Here is a 21,203-nt window from a genome sequence, read left to right as displayed (position 1 = left end):
CAAAAAATTAGAATATTTTCTCAAAGATCAATCAAAAAAAGATTTACTGAACAGAAAAGTTCAATATCTCCAAAGTAGGTTTAATTATTCACTCAATACCCTACCCCCCTCAGCAATGTTGAACTGTGTAGAAAAGATAGGCATTTAGCATTGTCACTGACTGTAAGGAACTTTTGGCACCACAGCCAGCCTTTTTTTAAAGTACCTTAGAAGTACTATTTTCAGAAATCCTCCCTGTCATGTCACGTGGTGGTGGACAGCCAATCACGGCGAATTTAGGTCCTTGCATGCACGTATGTTACAAGCTCACACAGACACAGCCGCTTGGCAAAAAATAAAAAATAACCGCTTGGTTTTTGGATCCGAAATTTGGCACTGAAAGATAAATATTTTTTCAATAATCATAGAATCAAAGTTTTTAGTCCTTTTTAGCCCTAGTCATCAGACCAATCATGCTGTTTAGCGTCACATATTGTGATTCAGAAGCGCCAGAATGCCCTTGCAAATATGGAACTGTCCCACTTTATAGAAACAGACACCGGTTTCACGAGTTCGCTTTGCAGATAATAAAGCGAGAAGAATAGTATGCGTATTTGTCGTGCTGCCCAGGAAGAGGGCTCCGAGCTCGGCATCGGCCCGAATGCTGAGTGCTCCCCCCCGGAATAGGTAGACAGTGAGCCATTTAAGTATGTAAAAGCTGATTGGAACACATTGCACATTGAAAATATTGCTTCAGAATAAATTTACACCACCAAAAATCTGTGATGCTTTTGTATATTTTATATATATATTTTGTATGGAATATTGTCTGCTGATATGAAAAGTTCACTGTATATCCTGTATATAATTTATTGCAGCAGTGATATATATATATATATATATATATATATATATATATATATATATAAACACACACACACACACACACACATTAAATATAAATATTAAATATATGTAATATGTGTATTTCCATTACAGGTTTAGGTCTTAAATTACATATAAGGTGGAATTAAAAAGGTCTTTTAAAAGCCTTAAATTTAACTTGTTCACGTCTGTAGAAACCCTGCAATGAGTTCTGTTTGTGTCCATAGTCCAGTGTTGGTAGCCTGTATAAGGGAGGGCAGCCTGTCCTTGTGTGTTTGCTGGAGCTTCTAAATGAGGGATTACACGTCCTAAGTGAGGAGAGAAAGAAAATTGTAGGCCCCAGTGTACAGCTTCAACACCAAGACCTCCAAGAGCATGCCTTGCTCTTCAGCCGCTCAAAAGAAAACCTCAAACTTATAAGGTACCATAAATGTGATCTTAAACATTAAATTGTCTTTTACATTTAGAAATTTTAAGTGTCCTCAAACATGTTTGTTAAATATTACAATAAAAGACAAAATGGAAAAACAAAAAAAACTCTTGGCTAGTTCATCATAAAAACTAATTGGGAATTGAAAAAAAAGTAACTTGTGAGTTGACTGATGATTAATCAGCGTCTGATTTAATTCATGTGTTGGCAATTTAAATCTGTGACCACACCCTCTAAATTCATGGTCACCTGAAGTATAAAGGCGTGTGAAGCAGTGAGTCAATACAAGGAATAAGGGGACTTAGAGTGGTTGTTTACTTTTTGAATACAGTATTTTAGTGTTTTACTTTAACCCTTAAATACAAGTGTTAAGAAGATACGATTTGTGAATTTTTTTCCAGGTGGAAACTAATCAAGGAGAATGCAGCTGAGATGAAGGTCTCTATTGGGAGGCTGGAGGAGTTCTGGGAAAACAAGTGGGCAGAGTGTTTGAAAAAAACACCTCTGATATCTTATCTTAAAGAGGATTCTGTAAGCAATTAATTTAATTTAAAAATAATATTTGTTATTTAACTATTATTCTAAGCAACTTACAAATTAGGACAAATGAAGCAATCAAAATCAACAAAAGAGCAATGATATGCAAGTGCTATAACAAGTCTCAGTTAGCTTAACGCGGTACATGTAGCAAGGTTTATTTAGGTTTATTTAGGTTTATTTAGCCATGCAGGTCTTCTATGAAGCATTGCAGTGTCCAGATTATACAAAGCAGTATATAGAAGTTAGACACTTAGTTTGGTGTGTATTTTGCTATTGTTCTGATTTTGTATTACTAATCTGCTCTCTGAAACCTTTTACAGGTTTTTGACTTTGTTTCCCCAATGGCTCCTCTCTCATTTGAGCCAGCTTCTAAGGCTAGCTTTGACGCTAGTATCATCTTACAATATCCATATAAATTACCTGGTAAGTTAGCAGATGATTGTATTATGCAATTTTTCTTCTGTAGATACGTTGTCACTTATTTTTTTTCTGTCCCTCACTTTTGAGAACTGCTAGAGCAGCCGACACAAAGAAAACCAGAGGGAATGGAGGCAGACATCCATTTGGAACCAGAAGTCCACCTGGAGCCAGAAATCAAAACGTACAGCACTATTTGAGTGATTCTAAATGTAGAAAGTCTGGGAAGATAACATGTGTTCCATGTTAATGGAAATGAATGAATGAAAGGATGTAACCACCAATTAATTTTTTTTTTTTTTTCAACAGCATTTTTGAGGAAGGTGAATATAAGGGGGTCCTGCTGTCCTCTGACAGCTGCTTTTCTCCAAAACCAGTGACTTGTGATGCTCCACTATGTGAAACTCCCTTGTCTTACCCGGTTAAAGTTAAGTCTGAGACTCAGACACCCAGACCAATACAGGTAGTTTTGTATTGCTAAGCGTTATACTTTCCTGCTTGTACCCCTTCATATTAGCCACATCCATGCTGGCACAAACACTTCATCTCCGGTTGTTAATATCAGAGGTAGAAATAAATGTGTAAATGGATGGCAGCATCATCGGGTATTACAAAAAGTACTTAACATCTAGTTAAGTGTACAGATGAGTAAACCAATAACCTCCCATTTTTATTCCGAAAACTGAGCGTTAGCAGCTTCTTCATTGCAGGATATGTTAGTTTAATTCAGAGGTTTACCGTGAATACATGCCCTATTGAAAAGGCTTTGAGCATAGTTAACGGATAGTTAGTGATATGCCCTAAGAATGTAAATGACTACTTAACAAGTAGTATGAGGTGGTGCTTGATCTGTTTCCATGGTCACTACTAGATTCAGCACCATATTGAAAATGTGAGTTCACTGTCAACATTCCCTGAGTTATATGAGGTTACTCCTTGTGTTTTGGGGTTTAAGTTAACCCTGCTTTCTGTAACAACCCCTGAAGTTCATGCAAATAATGGAAGGTATGCTTGTATACCTTATCTCTGAAAATGTGGCGTAGAAGAGCATGTTTGTAAACTGTTCATATGTATAGTTCGGCCTCCGTTTACCGTCTGGAGAGCAGTCTTAATTCCTTTTTATTTTTTCTCTCACTTTCACTCTCACTCACAGGCTTCCCACGGGAGAAATCTGCATTCTAAGATAAAGACCTCTGTCCTAAAGAACAAGGCTGAAATTCTAGATTTGGAGTGTGACAACTTGGCAAATCAAGTATGTGGAATATTCACCACATCTTAAACTTGCTCCGTTTGTAGTTTTAGTGTGTTATACAATTTGCTCTGGGAAACTGATACGAGGGCAGAACTGAGCAGTGCTCTACCCAACACAAGTTTTCCCTATATCAAACCTGCTCTCTGATGACCGGTGCGAATTGAGAGAAATCGCCACGGACAGATACGGGGCAGACAATTCACCGTTGGGTTATACAAATGCATGTGCAATGTTACAAAGTTAATTTGCTTTTTGGTTTTCAGTTTGCAGAGGCAGTGATTGAGAGTCCAGTCAATACAAGGAGTGATGTGGACCTGGGACAATTATTAAATGTCATTTCTGATCCATTTTCAGCAAGGAAACAGCTGTGCCGCACCCCTGAGAGTCTAAGTACAAGTCTTTTGATGATGTCTACACATTAGTATTTGTGTTCTAAATGTTTCGGTCACTTTCACTGGAAGTGGTGTTTGTGAATCTTAAGTGTCTTTAAATAATTGTAACTCTCCCTAGTCAAAGATGTGAGAAGTTCATGGAGAAAAGCTGTGGAGGAAGGCATGGCTGAGAAGAAACAAGCTACTTGGAATCAGCAAGACAGCCTTTCTTGGCTCAAGACGCCTATGGCTGAGGTGAATGGCCCTTGCACCAGAACAAGTCCAGAACCTTCTCTATTATTTTCAGCTACTCTTGCTGAAAATGACACTCCTCCTCCTGTCCAGCAGGGGTCATCCCTCCACTCAACTGTGTCATGGGACTCCTCAGGACTGGAGACTCTTAACAGCCAAAGGTCAAGTGATATTATTAAATTCAGCATTGCTCAGGAGGAGCTCCCAGACCTTTTTGAAGATGACTTGTCATTTAACAGTGATGGCTCAGCAGAGAGCCGTAGTAACAAGGAGAGAGAGGAAGAACTTATCCTGTCACCTGCTGAATCTAAATCTCTTGAGGGAAAAACTCCCTTACTGATGGCACAGGTGTGCTTTGAGGCCTCTTTAGATAAATCTCCTTTCAATGACTCCAATATTGAAAAGTCCCCTGTACATTCAAGGAAGTGCCCAGGTTTGAGCCAGTGGACTACTGATGAGAGGCTTTTCTCTCTTGATTTGGACAAGCTTGAGAGTTTTTCCCCTCCTCCCCCTGTTGAGAAACTCACCCTGCTGAGTTTAGTGAATTTGACTCTTGATGAATTCTAACATATCTTAATTTTTATTTTTAGCACGATTTAAAATGTGTCTGCCATGAATTTCACTTGTAGCTTGATGTGCTTTTGATCAGCCTAATTAACAAACATTAAAAATTGAATGCCAATCATTTCGTCTGAACCATGTAAATTCTTGTGACCTCCATACTAAACTTTAGTACGTACAAACTAATTGTTACTGGGAAATATTGTTTGTTCATGTTTTGTAATAAAGAGCTTTTTATTTGCAAACCCTCTTTTATATTTGGTTTTCATTTTACTTGCTTTTCTGACATTTCATGCAAACGTCATATCAGGAGAAACAAACTTTGATATGCAGAGGAAAAAGAATAATTGTATGTTTTGTGGGTTGGAGAAAAATTATAACAGCCACCTGTTAAGCATGGTGCGCACTAGTTTGTAGATCTGGGGCGTTATGATGTGCAGAGAGGAAATGTGGAGCAGCGAGTCATTCATGGGCGGGTCCATCCGCCTCCGGCAGTCAGTCCGAGAAACCCGAGAGCGCACCAAAGTAACAAAACACAAACATGGCGCCTGCTTACTAACGAACAGACTAGCACTGGACAGAAACAAAGTTTCCAGGAATAAACCCAACGTGCTCGCGCCGACTGGACGTGTATTATCGCTCGAGCCGGAGTGGACGGGTTTGGAAGTTGCAACTGGCCTACATGTCAACGCGTTTTCTTAGAGTGCTTTGAACAGCTGGTATGTATTGCTGCGTTTGAAGTTGTTTAACGTAGACAAACGCTACGGGATGATACATTATCTCGGGATTGTCGTCTAGTAATGTGATATTTTCGCAGTGGTTCTCTTCAAGGCGTATTTATTTCCACGAGCCGGTCGACATTTGCTGATAAAACATGAATCGTCGTTTGCTTTCTGTTGCCACGAAAAGTGTGCCGTGGTCGAGTTGTGTGTGAAGTTGCTCGATCTCGCAAAGATGCAACAGATGCAACGAAGCTCGTTCACAGGCCACATTGGGAGGGATTCTGGCTGTGTCAAATCTAGAATGCTGTATACCTAGACAACATTTTGTGCTAAAAGTGCACGCAAATGAAGCGCATCTCGATTTTTAATGGGCTGTTCGCTAGTTTTAGAATGGCTATTGTGTTTGAAAAAAGCTTGTAGTTAATGTTGGGTGTGTCTGAGTACAGGTAAACCACTTATATGGGATCCGCCTGTTTGAAGTTACAGATGACTAGAAGTTACTTTTCACTCCTATGTCTCTATAGAGAGGGTTAAAAAAGCGCCAACTAAGGTCATTCAGTGACTAAAACAGTACGTAATAAAATCTTAAAACATTTATAATGTAGGATCAATTATCTGGGGTATTTTAACGCATTTGGTGTCAGATTTGCCTTGGTCAAGTTGTCCTGACGTGTTTTTTTGATTGTTGGTATTTGTTTATAGGTGCTCTCATTCAGTCCTCTGTAGCAGTGCAGTGTTAATGTAGCATGCATTTAGCAAAATGCCTATCAATAATTATATATAAAAACCGATATTAAGCTAATGTGACATTTCAAAACAGGTAGAGTCTTGTTTATTAGGCATATTTACAGAAAATTCGAGTGTCAGAACACTTCATATTTGTATGCCATACTGGTGCTTCACATGCCAGTGGTATCAGGGTGACAAAAATACTATACAAAACGACATAAAACAAGTTGATGAATAATACATGCTGTGCAGAAATGGTGACCAGTTTACAAAATCCAAAACGTACATCTTCCTTTTATATGCACATATATGTGTATTTGAAAAGTAGGCCTACATGTATGTTTGCTAACAGACCATATGCTAATTCAAAGATATAAGTTTGTTGTTATGATATTTTGTTGTGGTTGAGAGAGGCATGCTTGTATAAGAAGCTTGTGAAGGCCAGATGGGTTAAATTTAGGTGATTGATCAGTATAGTGGCATTGTCTAGATTTACATTGTGTCTGTGCATTATACTGAATTATGACCACTAGGTTGAAGGTTTTGTGTGCATGTGCGCTGACCTTGTGCCTCATTACATTTACTCTGCTGCACTTCAAGGTTGCATCAGGTGACTCTTCGATCATAAAATGAGCCGTCCTCAGGAGTGGCTTAAAGGTAACCGTGAGGCATTGTGGGTATGACAAAAGCCAGGCCATGTGGCAAGAGGGCAGGGCTTCTGAAGTGAAAGGGAAACCCAAAACCACATTATAATACTTTTGGTGTGCTCACTCTCCCTCTAGCTTGAAAATGTTTTGCCTGTGTTGTGGTTGAGAACTGGAATCAATAGTCATGTAGCTAAGTTTTTTTTTTTTTCTACATTTACATTTAAAGGTGCAATGTGTAATATTTACAACGATATATATATATATATATATATATTATTTTTTATATATATATATGTATGTTTTCAGAGGTGTATAAAGACCTTAATGAATTGTTACCTTACCTTAGATAGAGCTATTCTATCAACATACACCTCGGGTACCCTGACATGAAAGTCGCCACCATGTTTGTACAGTAGCCCTAAACGAACAAACTGCTGTACAGAGAGTGTTTGGTCACTTTGTTGTTTTTGCGAATAAAACACTGACACAATGTTGAACAAGTACATTAACATTTACAATAACATTGATTTATTGAATAATTAAGTAAATATAATTCCTTGATTTACCTTTGTAAAGAAATCACATTGCTCTCTGCTGTCTTTACCGGGATGTTGGGCTAGCGAATTTTTTTGAGCCCTGGATAGTTCACCCCAAAATGTACATTTTGTAATAAATTACTCACCTTCGTTTCATTCCAAACCAGTTCAATTTGGAACTCAAATTAAGATATTTGACCACGTCGTGGTACTCTCATGTGTAGCAAAGACCTAGGGCTGGGCGATATGGAGCAAAAAATATATCTCGATATATTTTGCTATATCTCGATATACGATATATATCTCGATATCTTTACAGGAAAAATAACCCCCAAAAAACTACTGCAAAAACAAATATGGCAAATATTACATGTTAAGGGGCCTATGAAACATTTTATTTTTTTCTTCACCATATGTTTTATTGTCACCTAATTCTGTGTTTTAGCATGTGCAATTATTTAAATGCATAAAAACAACTTAATTAGTTAAAAACAATTCTTAAAATAGCCTTATGTGAAATGTTTTTTTCCCTTCAGAAATTCTGTGTATTTACATCTTTCTGATTATCAAATGAAGGCATAAAACATTCATTTAATTTATCTTTTAATTATTTAAAATTAAGCAAACTTTATTTTTTGGTAAACAAAGGGGATTTACTATTAAAAACAAAACATGGGAGAAATGTTGTGTGATTATTCCTTATAAAATTATGTTCGTTTCATTTTAATAGTAGTAGTAGTGGGCTATCTACATTCTGCTGTACAATAGTAATAGATTTCTGTCAAATACTTTCATTTTGACGGGTTTACCTTTACAGTTCTGTGTATGTGATACCACAGTCTATGATGTGATATGAGCTAGTCTTACTCAAATCAAACGGTCAGATGCTCATGAAGTGACTCTCAGTGCAGTTCTGGAGATGTTCCTCATGTGTTCACGTCTTTATTTAGAGAGAGGAAAGACAATGAAATCAGCGCGAGCGTTATGCGAGCTTCCGTGTTTAATGAATGAAGACGCGCTTCTGCTCCATTCGTTGACACAGACACGCAGAACATGCAGGATTCATATTTAAATACACTTTTCCGGGTTAATATTTGCAGATATTAGTCCATTTCGCGTTTTGATGTAAGTGCATTACCGACTTTTGATTAATTCATTTAAAATTTGACCAATTCCGTGACATTCCGCGTTAAACTGTAAATTCCATTTTTATGACTGGATTCCGCGATTCCGTCCGTGTTTCATTGGGCCCTACAGTAGACATCTGCCTGCCGTTCGCCCTACGCCTTAAAACTGAAGTATCTCCATATAATGGAGCCAGTTGTCTTTTTTTTTTTTTTTTTTTTTTTTGACTAGTTCTCTACACGCGAGGTGAGAGGGGACAAAAGCAAGGAGGCGGGGGGCAAACGAGCGGGGGCGAGCACAGCACAGGGAAGGCAAACAAGTAAAGTGGCGGAATCAGAATATAAACAATATATCGATATATACGATATGTCAAAATCCATATCGTGTTTAAAAAATATCGAGATATATTTTAAATATCGAGATATCGCCCACCCCTACAAAGACCGACATGGAAGAGAAGAAATTGTTAAATATTTTTGTTTTCTTTACACACAAAAATTTATTCTAGTAGCTAAATAACATTATCGTTAATCCACTGATGTCACATGGGTGATTTTAACATCAGAAAGCTGTTAAAAAGGTCTTAATTTATGTTCCGAAAATGAACATGTTTCATGGGTTTGGAACGACATGAGGGTGAGTAATTAATGGGTGAGTAATTATTGGGTGAACTGTCCCATTAAATATGGGATACATTCAAAATATGCAGAGTGGTTGGCTCCCAGGACCAGGTTTAAAAACCACTACTCAACATCACTTTAGTGGGTGTGCCTAGGTTCAGTTGATTGTTTTGGTGCACTTACGGATATATATATATATATATATATATATATATATATATATAGTGTTGTCATGGTACCAAAATTTCAGTATTCCGTACCAATACCAGTGAAAATCCATAACTTTTAAAAATAACTTTTTAGCACTAAAAATAAAACCAATGCCATTCTTTATACTTATTTACAATTGCGTTTAAAGTTTTTCTACAAGTTATATAATTATGAAAAACAGTAAACAAGTTTCACCCAAATTTAATTTGTCTTTTAATTTATGAAATTTAAACACATTTTATTTTTGGTAAATAAAGGGGATTTGCTATTAAAATTAAAACATGGAATAAATATTGTGATTTATTTCTAAAAAAAATAAAGTTTTATACATTTTTTCAACAGTAGTTGCATTATCACCTACATTTTACTAAATAATAGTAATATTTCTAGCAAAATGCCTTTATGGAAAAAATAACTTTTAGGCCTAATGAATGTATATTTGTCATTTTAACTGAACTTAAGACTGGTGGTGATGCTTAAGATATTTTTGGTCATTGAGGGTTTCTGTAAAAAAAAATAGTAGTAGATCATATTAATTATTATTAAAAGATAATACTACTACTAATTCTACTATCATACTAATGTATATACAATGCACTATGAATTGATGAGCTGCTGGGTTCATGAATATTAATCATGTTGTCTGCGTTCGGTCAAACTGATTTGCTGAAATCAAAACAGGGACGGTACTAAATCAGCGCCAGCCAATGAAATTGGCATTTGCGCATTAGCTCCGCCCACTACAGGAGGAACCGGTATGTCTTCTGCTTGTTCGAAAATGAATATGAATAATTCTAAATTAACTCCATTATTTTGACAGGAGAAGACAACAAAGAATAGTTTACATATAGCGTGTCGATTCAAGTTGGTAAGACTCTCGCTCTCTCTCTCTTTGCTTGTGTGAGAAACAGCGCTATCAGTAAAGCGACGGTGAGTCGTGCGCCTTCACAAAGAGTTTACAGAGCATCAAAAACAGGTGCACTGTGCGTCCATTGAGATGAACTGAAAAGTTCAGATAGCTTGATGGAGAGAGAACTCTGAAGCTCAGATGCTGAAATTAATGCAAGCGTCATGCGCTTCAGTCTATGTAGTAAACAAACCCGCACGTCTCTGCCATTCATTAATTCACACAGAGACGCGCAGAACACGGATTCATATTTCAAACAACTTTTGACTTAACATTTACAGATACTGTATATGCTAACTTTGACAAATTCCATGACTGTCCATATTAAAATGTAAGTTTCTTTTTCTTATCTTCTTAAAGAAACCTGGTACCGTCACATTTAATTTTTTTAGTGCCGAAGTACCGGGTCTTTTGACAACACTAGTCTCTATAGTGTGATATCTAGGTGAAAGAGTCTCTATGTGCTGAGAATTAACTGACCTCTGTGACGTGAATCAGCTAGCAGACGGTCGGTTTAGCCAGTCTGTCTGCTTCCTGACCTTGGCCCCAGTTAGTCAAGTATAAACTCTAAGACTAATTGCCATACTGGTAAAGTTGAACACCATTAGCGCCAGCATGAATAACAATCTTAGTGTGTTTATGTTTATCGTTTTTTTTTATTTTTTTTTATCGAACCGTCCGAAAGAACCGGTTCGCGGAAAAGATCCGAACTTCCCATCACTAATACAAGCACGCACTGTCACAATCTAATGCACTGTATGTTGGATTTTAAAAAACAAACAGGCTAGGCCTACCGGAATGCAAAAATTGAAAAAAAAACAGAATCCAGTGCGATCAAATGAATGAGCACTTTTTGCTTCAATTGGAATGAATTCATTCTGATTGATGAATCCGAACATAGTGTTTACATGAACGGTAAATAAAGTGATCAGGTTGATGTGCGCGTTTACATGTCACAAGCTTCTGATCAGATTTACTCTTTTGACATGTGCACACTGGATGAATATACAGAGTTTCCCACTGCTGCTTTAAAAAGCACACGTTATATTTATCTACTTCGGGTCCTAATTAGGCGACAACCAGCACATGAACTGTTGTGCTGCTTAACTTTACTTTAGCAAAAAAAAAAAAAAGAGGTGTAAAAATGCCTCTTCCAGCACTCAAAACTAGACGTCTGTTGATGAGTCTTAAACGAGGACTGGTGGGGCGTGGTCGTGAGGCTGAGTGAAAGGGGAGATTTATAATGACAGGACACTTATTTATGACACTTTATTCACCAGGAAGTAGGGCTGAAACGATTCCTCGAGTAACTCAATTACGCAATGATTTTTTCCACAAAGCGGAAGGAGACACAAGCGCTGTGTCAATTGCATACTGCAAGGAGTCAGCAGTGTTTTGATTTGAGGGCACGGGAAAACGTAAAGAGAACGTCGTGGCATGTGTCCACTACAAGATAGAGCTGGCATACCACAACTAGGGCCCTATGATTTCCGCGATGCAGAAAACGTGGAAGGAATCGCAGAATCCAGTCGTAAATATGGAATTTACAGTTTAACGTGGAATTTGCCAAATTTGTAATGAATTAATCAAAAATAAGTCATTGCACTTACATCAAATCACGATATGGACTAATATCTGTAAATATAAAGCCGGAACAGTCTATTTGAATATGAATCCTGCATGTTCTGCATGTCTTTGTTAATGAATGGAGCAGAAGTGCGTCTTCCTTTATCCCACACACTGAAGCGTGCGTGACGCTCCGGTGATTTTAGCGTTTTTCCATGTTTTATTTTTAATAGTAAACCCCTTTATTTACCAAAAAGTTCAGTTTGCTTAATTTTCAATAATTAAAAGATAAATTAAATAAATGTTTTATGTGTTTAATGTTTAATGTGCATCTCAGAAAATGCTTTATTTAAAACCCCAACTGAATGGCACTTAAATGCACTTAATTCATCTGTCAACTTTATTCTCATTATTCATAGTACAAGTACAGACAGAGAAACAATGGGTAATAATTAAATGTTTATTTTTTTATGTATGCATTGCATTCTGTGCATTTAAAAAATAAAGAAAAAAAAAGGAAACTTAGTTGTTCATTTTAAGAGAACCAGGAGTCTTATTTTCTGTTGCATTATTAATATTGCACTTTAATTAAAGGGGGGGTGAAATGCTCGTTTTCACTCAATATACTGTTAATCTTGAGTACCTATAGAGTAGTACTGCATCCTTCATAACTCCAAAAAGTCTTTATTTTTATTATATTTATAAGAGAAAGATAGTCTGTACCAATTTTTCCCGGAAAAACACGAGCGCCTAGAGGCGTGACGTGTGGGCGGAGCTAAAGAATCACGAGCGCCATTAGGATTTGCATTGAGAGCGTTTGGAAGCTGTGACACAGATTGCGTTTAACAAGAGAAGCATCAGCAAAGGCGTCTCTGTGTGGTATGTACTGAAACTGTATATATTTGCTTAGCGGTTTTGGAAAATGACTAAGTTCCACTTTATGTCTTCTTTTTTTTTTTTTTTTAAGCTGTACATGTGGAAAGTGCAGTTTGATGACAACATCGCATGTTGTTTACTTGATGTGCTTAAGCGCTGATAGCTAAGTTAACAACACAGAGATATTTGAAGCAGTTTTACTCACCGCATGTGGTTCCAACACACAATCTTGACCCTTTTTCGTTGGGACTGCATTATCCTTAAGAAATAAACGATGTGCAAATCCGGCATCTAACTGGGCCTTGTTTGTAAAACAAGCATCTTCGTAATGCAGGGAACAAACAAAAACACTTGCACAACTCCGTTGATGCTCTGTAAAAATAAACTCCATCCACTGGTCCCTTAATGCAGTTTCTCTTTTGGTAATCTGTGCAGGGTTGTCTTGCCCTGGCAACCAAAAACACACTTCTTTTGTGAAGTGAAGTGACATTCAGCCAAGTATGGTGACCCATACTCAGAATTTGTGCTCTGCATTTAACCCATCCGAAATGCACACACACAGTGAAGTGACTTTTCGCGACGCTCTCGCTCTGATCAGGGAATGCCTGTGCTCAGCCTCTCAGTGCTCTGCTATACGGGAGTGCGCGCTTTTCCAGCAGAAGTGCCTTAGGACCTATATAAGGAAATTCCGCTCCATCTAACGTCACACAGAGCCATACTCGAAAAAAACTTTCCGAAACTTGTGACAAACCGGAAGAGGTTTTTTTGGAACAAAAATACTCCTTCAAACGTACAACTTCATTTTTGAAACTTTGTCCATGTTTAGCATGGGAATCCAACTCTTTAACAGTGTAAAAAACTCAGTATGCATGAAATAGCATTTCACCCCCCCTTTAAGCAAAAACATATTTTATCCGATTACTCGATTAATCGATGGAATTTTTGGTAGAATACTCAATTACTAAAATATTCGATAGCCCTACCAGGAAGAACACCTCGTTCCGCGCATCATACGTCATTACGCTATTTCTCCGTCACTGTGCATAAGCAGTACTTTCCAGTTTCGTTTTTCAATCCAATCAAGTGTTTAAATGTCCTCTCGCTTGGATTACAAAAGGGATAAACCACCCCTTACAATCCGATGGAAATTTTAGTCAGATCGAGCAAATTCAATCCAATTGACATGTTTACATGTGACATTTTTATTTTGATTGTGTTTCTAGACCTATTATGATCAGATTAGAAGGGTCCATGTAAACGCAGCTAGTGCTTTGCTGCAACAGCACTGATGTAAGCAGTTCAATTAATGCGCAGCGCAGTCACACGTGTGCCACAGTTACGTTTGGGATGATTATATTTTATATTTTATGTCAGTTGAAAACATTGCAATTGTGTTTTAAAATACAACAATGAGGGGCTTTGGCATATCCTGTCATGCCAGTGACTGCTGCCTGCAATAGATGCATTTTGCAGCATTATGGTTAACGATGAATCAATTAATTTATCATAATTTAAACAAAAATCGATCATGTAATTAATTGATAGTTTACATCCCTAATAACTAGGGCTGGGTAAAAAAATAGATTTTTCGATTAATCGTTTTTTAAAATGTGGTCGATTCAAAATCGATTCTCAAAGGCCATGAATCGATTTTTTTCCAATATTTATTTCCGCAGACATTGAACGTAAAATTAGCGTTAATCTAATTACAAATCTTCTCCACTAGATGTCACCCTCTTATGTGCCTTGTACGATGTTACCAATGAACCTGTCATTCATTCATTCAGTGCTTAAAGCAGTGGTTCTCAACCCACGGCCAGTCACAAATTCAGATGCGGCCCACCACACACACACGCACACATACACAAAACTTTTGTAACTCACTTGAAGAAGTTAAAGCAAATGGAAACACCATATACTACGCAGCAATCATGCTTAATTGAAAAAAATGTGGCAAACATCTCTGAAGAGAACCTCATATTATTAAATTCGAAAATGATTTCCATATTTGGATCAACATTTGTGAACGCACATTTTCTGCAATGTCGCGCGTCAGGTCATGCTCCCGTTCGCGTCTTACAGACTGCATCTTAAAGCCTCTTATACTTTCTGCGTCTGCGAGTCTGCTATGCACCGCTATGCAGGCGTGATGTAAACATCGCCATCGGAGAGTGTGTGCCGATCTAAGCAGATGACCGCGCGGACAGGTGCGCATGGTCAGTAGTCTTCAAAAGCACAATTGCACATGTTCAGGCAGTGTGAAGAAGCCCATCGCCAATCGAAACAATCGGGCCGTGCTCGGGCTTGTGCGGTAAATGAGCGGTCATGTAATGAATGTGTTTCGATTAGCGCGAGAAAGATGCGAAAATGTATGCTGAGTAGTTGAAACGGAGGCTTGCCTCTGGCGAACATGTTTTGGTTGCACCAGCAACTAAAGCAAAGTCTGAGGTTTGGAAAAGTTTTGACCTTGTTTATAATGAGAATAATGATTGAATAATGACGCACCATCAGTAAGCGCAGGAGCGCGCTCAAGACATCTACAGTGGATTCAGTCATTTTCCTCCACAAAAACACTTAGGCCTTACCTAATCTTGGTGAGTAAATGTTTTTCAAATAATAACTAAATATTAATTGAGTCTTAAATGCATAATGTAGACAGAGTAGGCTATATAAGCTAATGTTGGCATTATTCTTTAATTATGTCTGCTGCTATGGCGAAGCAAATACGGCAGAGCTTTATCTTAATTCATTTCGTTATTGCCAAATACCCATCTTAATTTAGAATTTATCTTAATTAATTTTTTTTTAGAAAGACTTGTTTTTATTGGTGCGTTGGCCTATTTATATACTAAATGAGCCTACACCTAGGGCTATTTATAGAGTGCTGAGATGTTACGATGTTACAGAGGACTTGTTTTATTTCTTTGTTCAAACTTCGAAGTGGCCTATTACGTAAGTCATGTATAAATTATGTTAAAACATGTATAAATGACTCATTCCTGACAAAAGGCAAAAGAGCTGCGTACGTGCATACATTTGAATAATGTCGGGTTGTAAATGGGTTCGGGCTTTTAAAAAGCTGTCAATCTAATTGTCGGACTCGGGCCGAAATCTGTCTGGCTTAACTTTTAAGGCCCGATTACAGCTCTAATAGAAAATCAAATCGAAAATCGAAATTGAATCGAAAATCGAATCGAATCGATTTGAGAGCTTGTGAATCGAAATTGAATCGATCTGGAACATCTGAATCGATACCCAGCCCTACTAATAACACATTTTGTACAAACAAATTATGTAGGTCTAGCATTAGTTTTTAGGTACAGAAATTGAATAAAGTACCATATTTTCCGGACTATAAGTCACACTTTTTTTCATAGTTTGGCTGGTCCTGTGACTTCTAGTCAGGTGTGACTTATTTATCAATTTGACATGAACCGAGAGAAATTAGAAATGCCAGAGATGCTGCTCAGTGCTCCTGTAGTCTACACTGAGCAGCATAGATCGCCCTCTCGCGGCTGTAGACGGTAATGTTTTCTCTTAGTGCTTGGTTCAAAATGAATGCGACGTATAGTCCAGTGCGACTTATATGTTTTTTTCCTCGTCATGACTTATTTTTGGACTGATGCGACTTATACTCAGGTGCGACTTATAGTCCGAAAAATACGGTAATGAAATGTAAAACCACATTGCATATTTGTCTGTTTAAAATAAAATTAATCTTTATTAAAGTTACAAAAGCGATTAAATCAAAAGCGGTGAGTTATTGTTAGGTTGTTGCTGTTTGATTAATATGCTGATAAAAATTCTGCAACTTAAGATAATGAACTTATCCAGTGCACTGATGCACAGTACGTTTAGCCGACTGTCTGCTAGGATACTTCCCAAGTATGGGTCAAAGACAAGACTTCACCATTTTACTGTCCGCATCAAATTACATTTGCAAAAGTAATTTAATGCATTAAAAACATCTTAAATGCGGAGTAAATTGTCTACTTTCATGTTTCAAATAACTTTTGTGACAACAAAATGTCAAAATAAGGGGGAAATAATGTTCCAAAGTGTAAAATTGTCATTCAGTGTAATGGTCCAGACTTTTACCAATATATCTTTAAATTAACATATACCAAGTTAAAAAATATATTTGTTGTCTTGGCATTTTCAAGTAAGTATTGGCTGTGTTATATTTAAGTATTTAAATGGACAGGGGACTTTTGTCCAAAAAATGCAGTTTATCTGAGGTCATTCAGTGTAACAGGAATAAGTTATTCTGAAGTTGTATAAGAAAACTGATACTCATGCAACAGTCTGTGACATCATCAAACGGCTCCTGAAAGACTGTGTTGTACTGCAGAAAAGTGAGTTTATTTATCTTAAATAATTGATCATTTCTCCTCTTCATGGTTTGGTAAGATAGGTTAACGTTTTTTGAAAAACAGGTAGATGTGAATAACTGTGATTAACTTTACTGGTCAAGTTAACTTTTTGTGCCAAAATGCCAAAATGTTTCTGAGGCTGTATTTCAGCAGTGCTATGCATTATTGATATAAAACTGCAAATCTGTCTTTGTCACAATACACTCACCAACAGTCGGTCAGAAATTGTACTTTTATTACAGCTTATTATCAGTTGGCTATTCACTCAACTGCAACTGATGCTGTTGTCTGCGAACACTGCTGCTGTGTTTGATATTTAGAGGTTCAATCACCATGTTAAAGGTGGGGTAAGTGATTTCTGGTAGCCAATGTTAATATATTTAAAATCACCAAAACAAACATGACCCTACCCCAAAAGCGCCTCGCCCCTATTTTTATAGCTCCGCCCCACACATACGAATGCATCCCAGGCAACGATTATCTGCTGTGCTAGCCGGGGGAGGGTATGATGTCATCAGTAAGTGAAAGCAATGTTTGTTACTATGGTATTACAGGCAGAATGTGTTTTGGTAGTACTGTGTGTTTTAACGTGCATATGTGTTTTAACAGCATATATTAGTTCAGTGAAACAAAGCAAAAACCAATGTTACCTACTGAGAAGAAACAAAGCAACCTCGGCATCCAATCGCAGGCTCCCACGCTCCCTGAGTTCTGTCCAGTGCAGGAAAGCTGATCCGATATTTTCACAGGTCCTACTTCTTGCCTTATAGTAAGCCTTTTTTGTTCCACAGACGTGTTCTTCTTTTGTTTTTTTTGTTTTTTTTTACCGACATATCTTTCTGTAATCGCTCGGCACTGCTAATCCCCATTCTGTGCACTGAGCACTCTCTCCTCTCCATCATGTGTAGACATGCCCCTCACTGCTGATTAAGGGTGACAATCTTCAGTCACCTCACGATCGGATTCTGATTCTGGGAGTCATGATCTGATACTGGAACGATTTTTGGTCTACTTTTTTTCGCCTTAAATTAATTTGTTTACAAACTTGAGAATCTTATAATCTTTACATTTACATATTACGCCCGTTTCACACATACTCCGTCTGCGGTGCGTATGCGTTGCGTATTTTTTTACGCACCCATGTTAACGGATTCCAGCGTTCACACTGCACGCGGTTGCGGTCCGTCCATGCATTCCAGGAGTGGTGCGTCTGCAGCAGTGCAGCGATCGTTTACGTACCGAGTCTATTTTTGCTGTGCTGCACGCGCTGAATTAAAGTGACAGCGCAGTGTTCGCGGTAAAAATGAACATGGATTGACACGGAAATGCAGTCATTTCACAATAAATGTATACTAATCAAAGCCTACTGTGTTTCACACAGAACATATGGGTTTTGGCTAGATTTAAAACAAGAAAAGAGCAACTTTAGAGAAACAAGGCAACATTACATATGCACTTTTATATATAGAGGCAGAAAAGCAAAGTTATTTAAGACCCGTTTGATTGCGTGTAATAAAGATTTAAATGCAAAAGGCAGGAGAGTCGACTGTTTCTGTCAGTGGTGAGTTTTAATTTTGAATGTTTGTGATATCCTAACAAGAAAAGTATGCTAATGTTGTGTTTAAATGTGGATAAAAAATATAAAAACCTAGCAGTCAAATGCATGAGTAATACGTTGTTTATATTTGAATTTAAATGTCTCTATGAAAGATTGTTACTGTACTGTGATGAAAGAGTACCACAATGCTGAAAAAGCTTATTGATTTTTATTTTTATTTATTTATTTATTTATTTTTTTACATGATTTGATATCAAAATAATGGACAAAGCTTGTGTTTTGTGGCTTAAACAGCCACGGATCAGTAGCGGATTGCAAACGCGTCCTGTGCGAAAGCACAATGAGTCCGTGCTGCTTCAGCACAACATACGTAACGCACACGGACTGCAGACGCACTGCTGACGGATTATATGTGAAACAGGCATTAGCCTTACATAAGTAATTAAGTACTTTTAAAAATAATTACAAATTGAAAAAAATAATTAAAACTTATATCTTAAGAATTTTACACTAACTTCAAAACATACAAGCAAGTAGCAAATAATAAAGAGGAGCATTAAAACATATTACATGCAACAAAGAGTGCTTTCAGTATTTACTGAACGTTCTCCATTCAAGAGTGAATGATTTTTATTTAACTTTACTGTTGTTATTTACTGTGACATCATAGACAGCAGGAGATCTATCAGATCTCTTAAGCTTAAAAGATGGTGCACATTTTTTGAAAAAAATGTCTTAATGGTAAAAATTCCCATAAAAATTAATTTCTATTACTGCTGTGAACTGACCATATAGAATAATAAGAATAAGATACCAGCCCAATACACCACTCTGCAAAATATCATCTAATTATTGTTATATATTCATGCAGGTCTTAAAAAAGGTCTTAAATTTGAGCTTATAAACCCTGATTTATAATTCTCACTTAATTTATTGCAGAACTTTTCTAAATATCTCTTTGTCTTGTGATTTCTTTTATTTTCTATTTGGACAAGTTTGTACATTCCGCCTATGACAAATACTCATTACTGCTGCAACGGTCATAGTGCTGTTGCATTGTGCATTGTTGTTGTTTTTTTCTGTGTCATTCCCCTTAGGTCTAGCCATTCTGAATCGAGCGGTTTCATTCTGGGGCCTATTCTTGGCTCAGACAAGTGAAAGGCTGTGCATGACACAAAGCTACCAGGCTTCTGCCCACCTCTCTGCCTCTGTCCTGCAGCCAGAAAAGTGTCTCTCCAGCACAAAGCACTGGCTCATTTTGTTCTGGGAGTAATTAATGTGGGGATGATCACACTGATCTGTAACATGGTACACAGTATGTAATATTTTGATTAAAGAAATATTTGATCAAATAATGTAACAAAATTTTAAGATGTCATTCACAAAAATCTTCCCATTCACTGCAACTCTCAAATCTTATTCTTGCTGGCATTCATAACACACTTACATGTACAGTACACTTTTTTTTAGCATTCAGATTAAAATAATTCCAATCGAAAGATTTGGTTAGCTGTTTACATACAGACTACAAATCACCAGAGCAAAAATTGCCTGCATTAATATTTTTAATAGTTGCTTGCACTTGTTTGGAATAGGGATGCAGTGATAAAAATGTTTTGGATTTGATCCGATACCGAAATTTCTGAGTGCCTGCTGATACCGATCCATGTCGATACTAGCGCAGTTTTTTTTTAATTCAATGTAGAATTTCTATACTCCTCTGTGTTGACATAACTCGTCACTCTTTTGTGTGTTAAACAATCTACTACTTATAGACAGCTTCATTTAAATGAAAAATAACAAATGAAAAAATATATATTCACAATCCATGACAAAAATACTATTAGAACCCAGGTTAGTGGATAGTTCATCAGCAAAAGATACTCTAGAAAAATCAAGGGTGCACAATAATTTTATAAAATCTAGTGAAATATTTTATTTACAAATAAAAGTGAATATGTCTAAAATCTGGTAAAATGTTACACAATGCTGTTTGTATTGTTGTAAAATACATTAATGAAAAAAAAGTATTTACATCTATATATAAGTATTATGACTGACTACACATGACTCAGTCGTTCTTTCATCATGTAACAGCCCCATAAGCTTTAACCATAGACTGTATAAAAGGAGTTACCCTGGCAACAAGTCTGTGTATATTTTATATATATATATATATATATATATATATATATATATATATATATATATATATATATATATATATATATATATATATATATATATATATAAAATCCAAAGACTCGTGAGAGGAAATTGAAAACGTCTGCATTGGTTATGCTTATGGGTCTGTTACGTGATCAGGGCTGTCAATGGAGGGGTGAAAGGTGGCGATGATTAAAGGGGCCACGGCTCAGTGCGCACAAAGAGAGCCGCGGCACATGGATAGCAACACCGAACCAAGCTCTCTCCTTCACATCCTCCTGCACCTGAACGAACAAATACAAATCGCAGTTTAAACATGCAAACAGAAAAAGATGTGAAAGAGCCCACTTCAGCAGCGTGTTCTGTGCACACAGGGCTCAAGCAGAGAAACGGGAAAGTGCTTCAGTACTGAAATTTGCCTCTTCTTGCAATTATGTCAACAAACCTGTCTTGGAAAGTATCATCGAGGTAAAAAAAAAAC

The 21,203-nt window shown here is 37.1% G+C and overlaps 2 protein-coding genes and 1 non-coding gene across 5 annotated transcripts in view; all 3 read left to right on the top strand.

Annotated features, from left to right (window-relative positions):
* haus6 (HAUS augmin-like complex, subunit 6) overlaps positions 1-4,932 on the top strand; it is a 34,338-nt gene extending 29,406 nt beyond the window's left edge. The window contains exons 9-17 of one of the 2 annotated variants that reach the window (XM_026247050.1): positions 1,092-1,285; positions 1,696-1,825; positions 2,155-2,257; positions 2,342-2,435; positions 2,561-2,714; positions 3,405-3,503; positions 3,767-3,893; positions 4,014-4,129; positions 4,223-4,932. In XM_026247050.1, coding sequence (XP_026102835.1) covers positions 1,092-1,285; positions 1,696-1,825; positions 2,155-2,257; positions 2,342-2,435; positions 2,561-2,714; positions 3,405-3,503; positions 3,767-3,893; positions 4,014-4,129; positions 4,223-4,693 — 1,488 coding nt within the window. In that variant the 3' untranslated portion in view covers positions 4,694-4,932. Of the gene's footprint in view, positions 1-1,091; positions 1,286-1,695; positions 1,826-2,154; positions 2,258-2,341; positions 2,436-2,560; positions 2,715-3,404; positions 3,504-3,766; positions 3,894-4,013 lie in introns of both variants that reach the window. The other variant, XM_026247049.1, reaches the window with a different exon arrangement.
* On the top strand, positions 3,573-3,703 carry LOC113074297 (small Cajal body-specific RNA 8). Its single transcript, XR_003280629.1, has one exon.
* A 233-nt stretch (positions 4,933-5,165) lies between the features above and the next one.
* dennd4c (DENN/MADD domain containing 4C) overlaps positions 5,166-21,203 on the top strand; it is a 78,140-nt gene continuing 62,102 nt past the window's right edge. For both annotated transcript variants that reach the window (XM_026247047.1, XM_026247046.1), the window contains exon 1: positions 5,166-5,406. The gene's annotated coding sequence lies outside the window, so the exon portion shown is untranslated. The remainder of the gene's footprint in view (positions 5,407-21,203) is intronic.

The sequence above is a fragment of the Carassius auratus genome, unplaced genomic scaffold, assembly GCF_003368295.1.
Source record: "Carassius auratus strain Wakin unplaced genomic scaffold, ASM336829v1 scaf_tig00014207, whole genome shotgun sequence".
Classification (NCBI taxonomy): Eukaryota; Metazoa; Chordata; class Actinopteri; order Cypriniformes; family Cyprinidae; genus Carassius; species Carassius auratus.
Note: the sequence above shows the minus strand (reverse complement) of the source record. Positions and strands in the feature narration are given on the sequence as shown.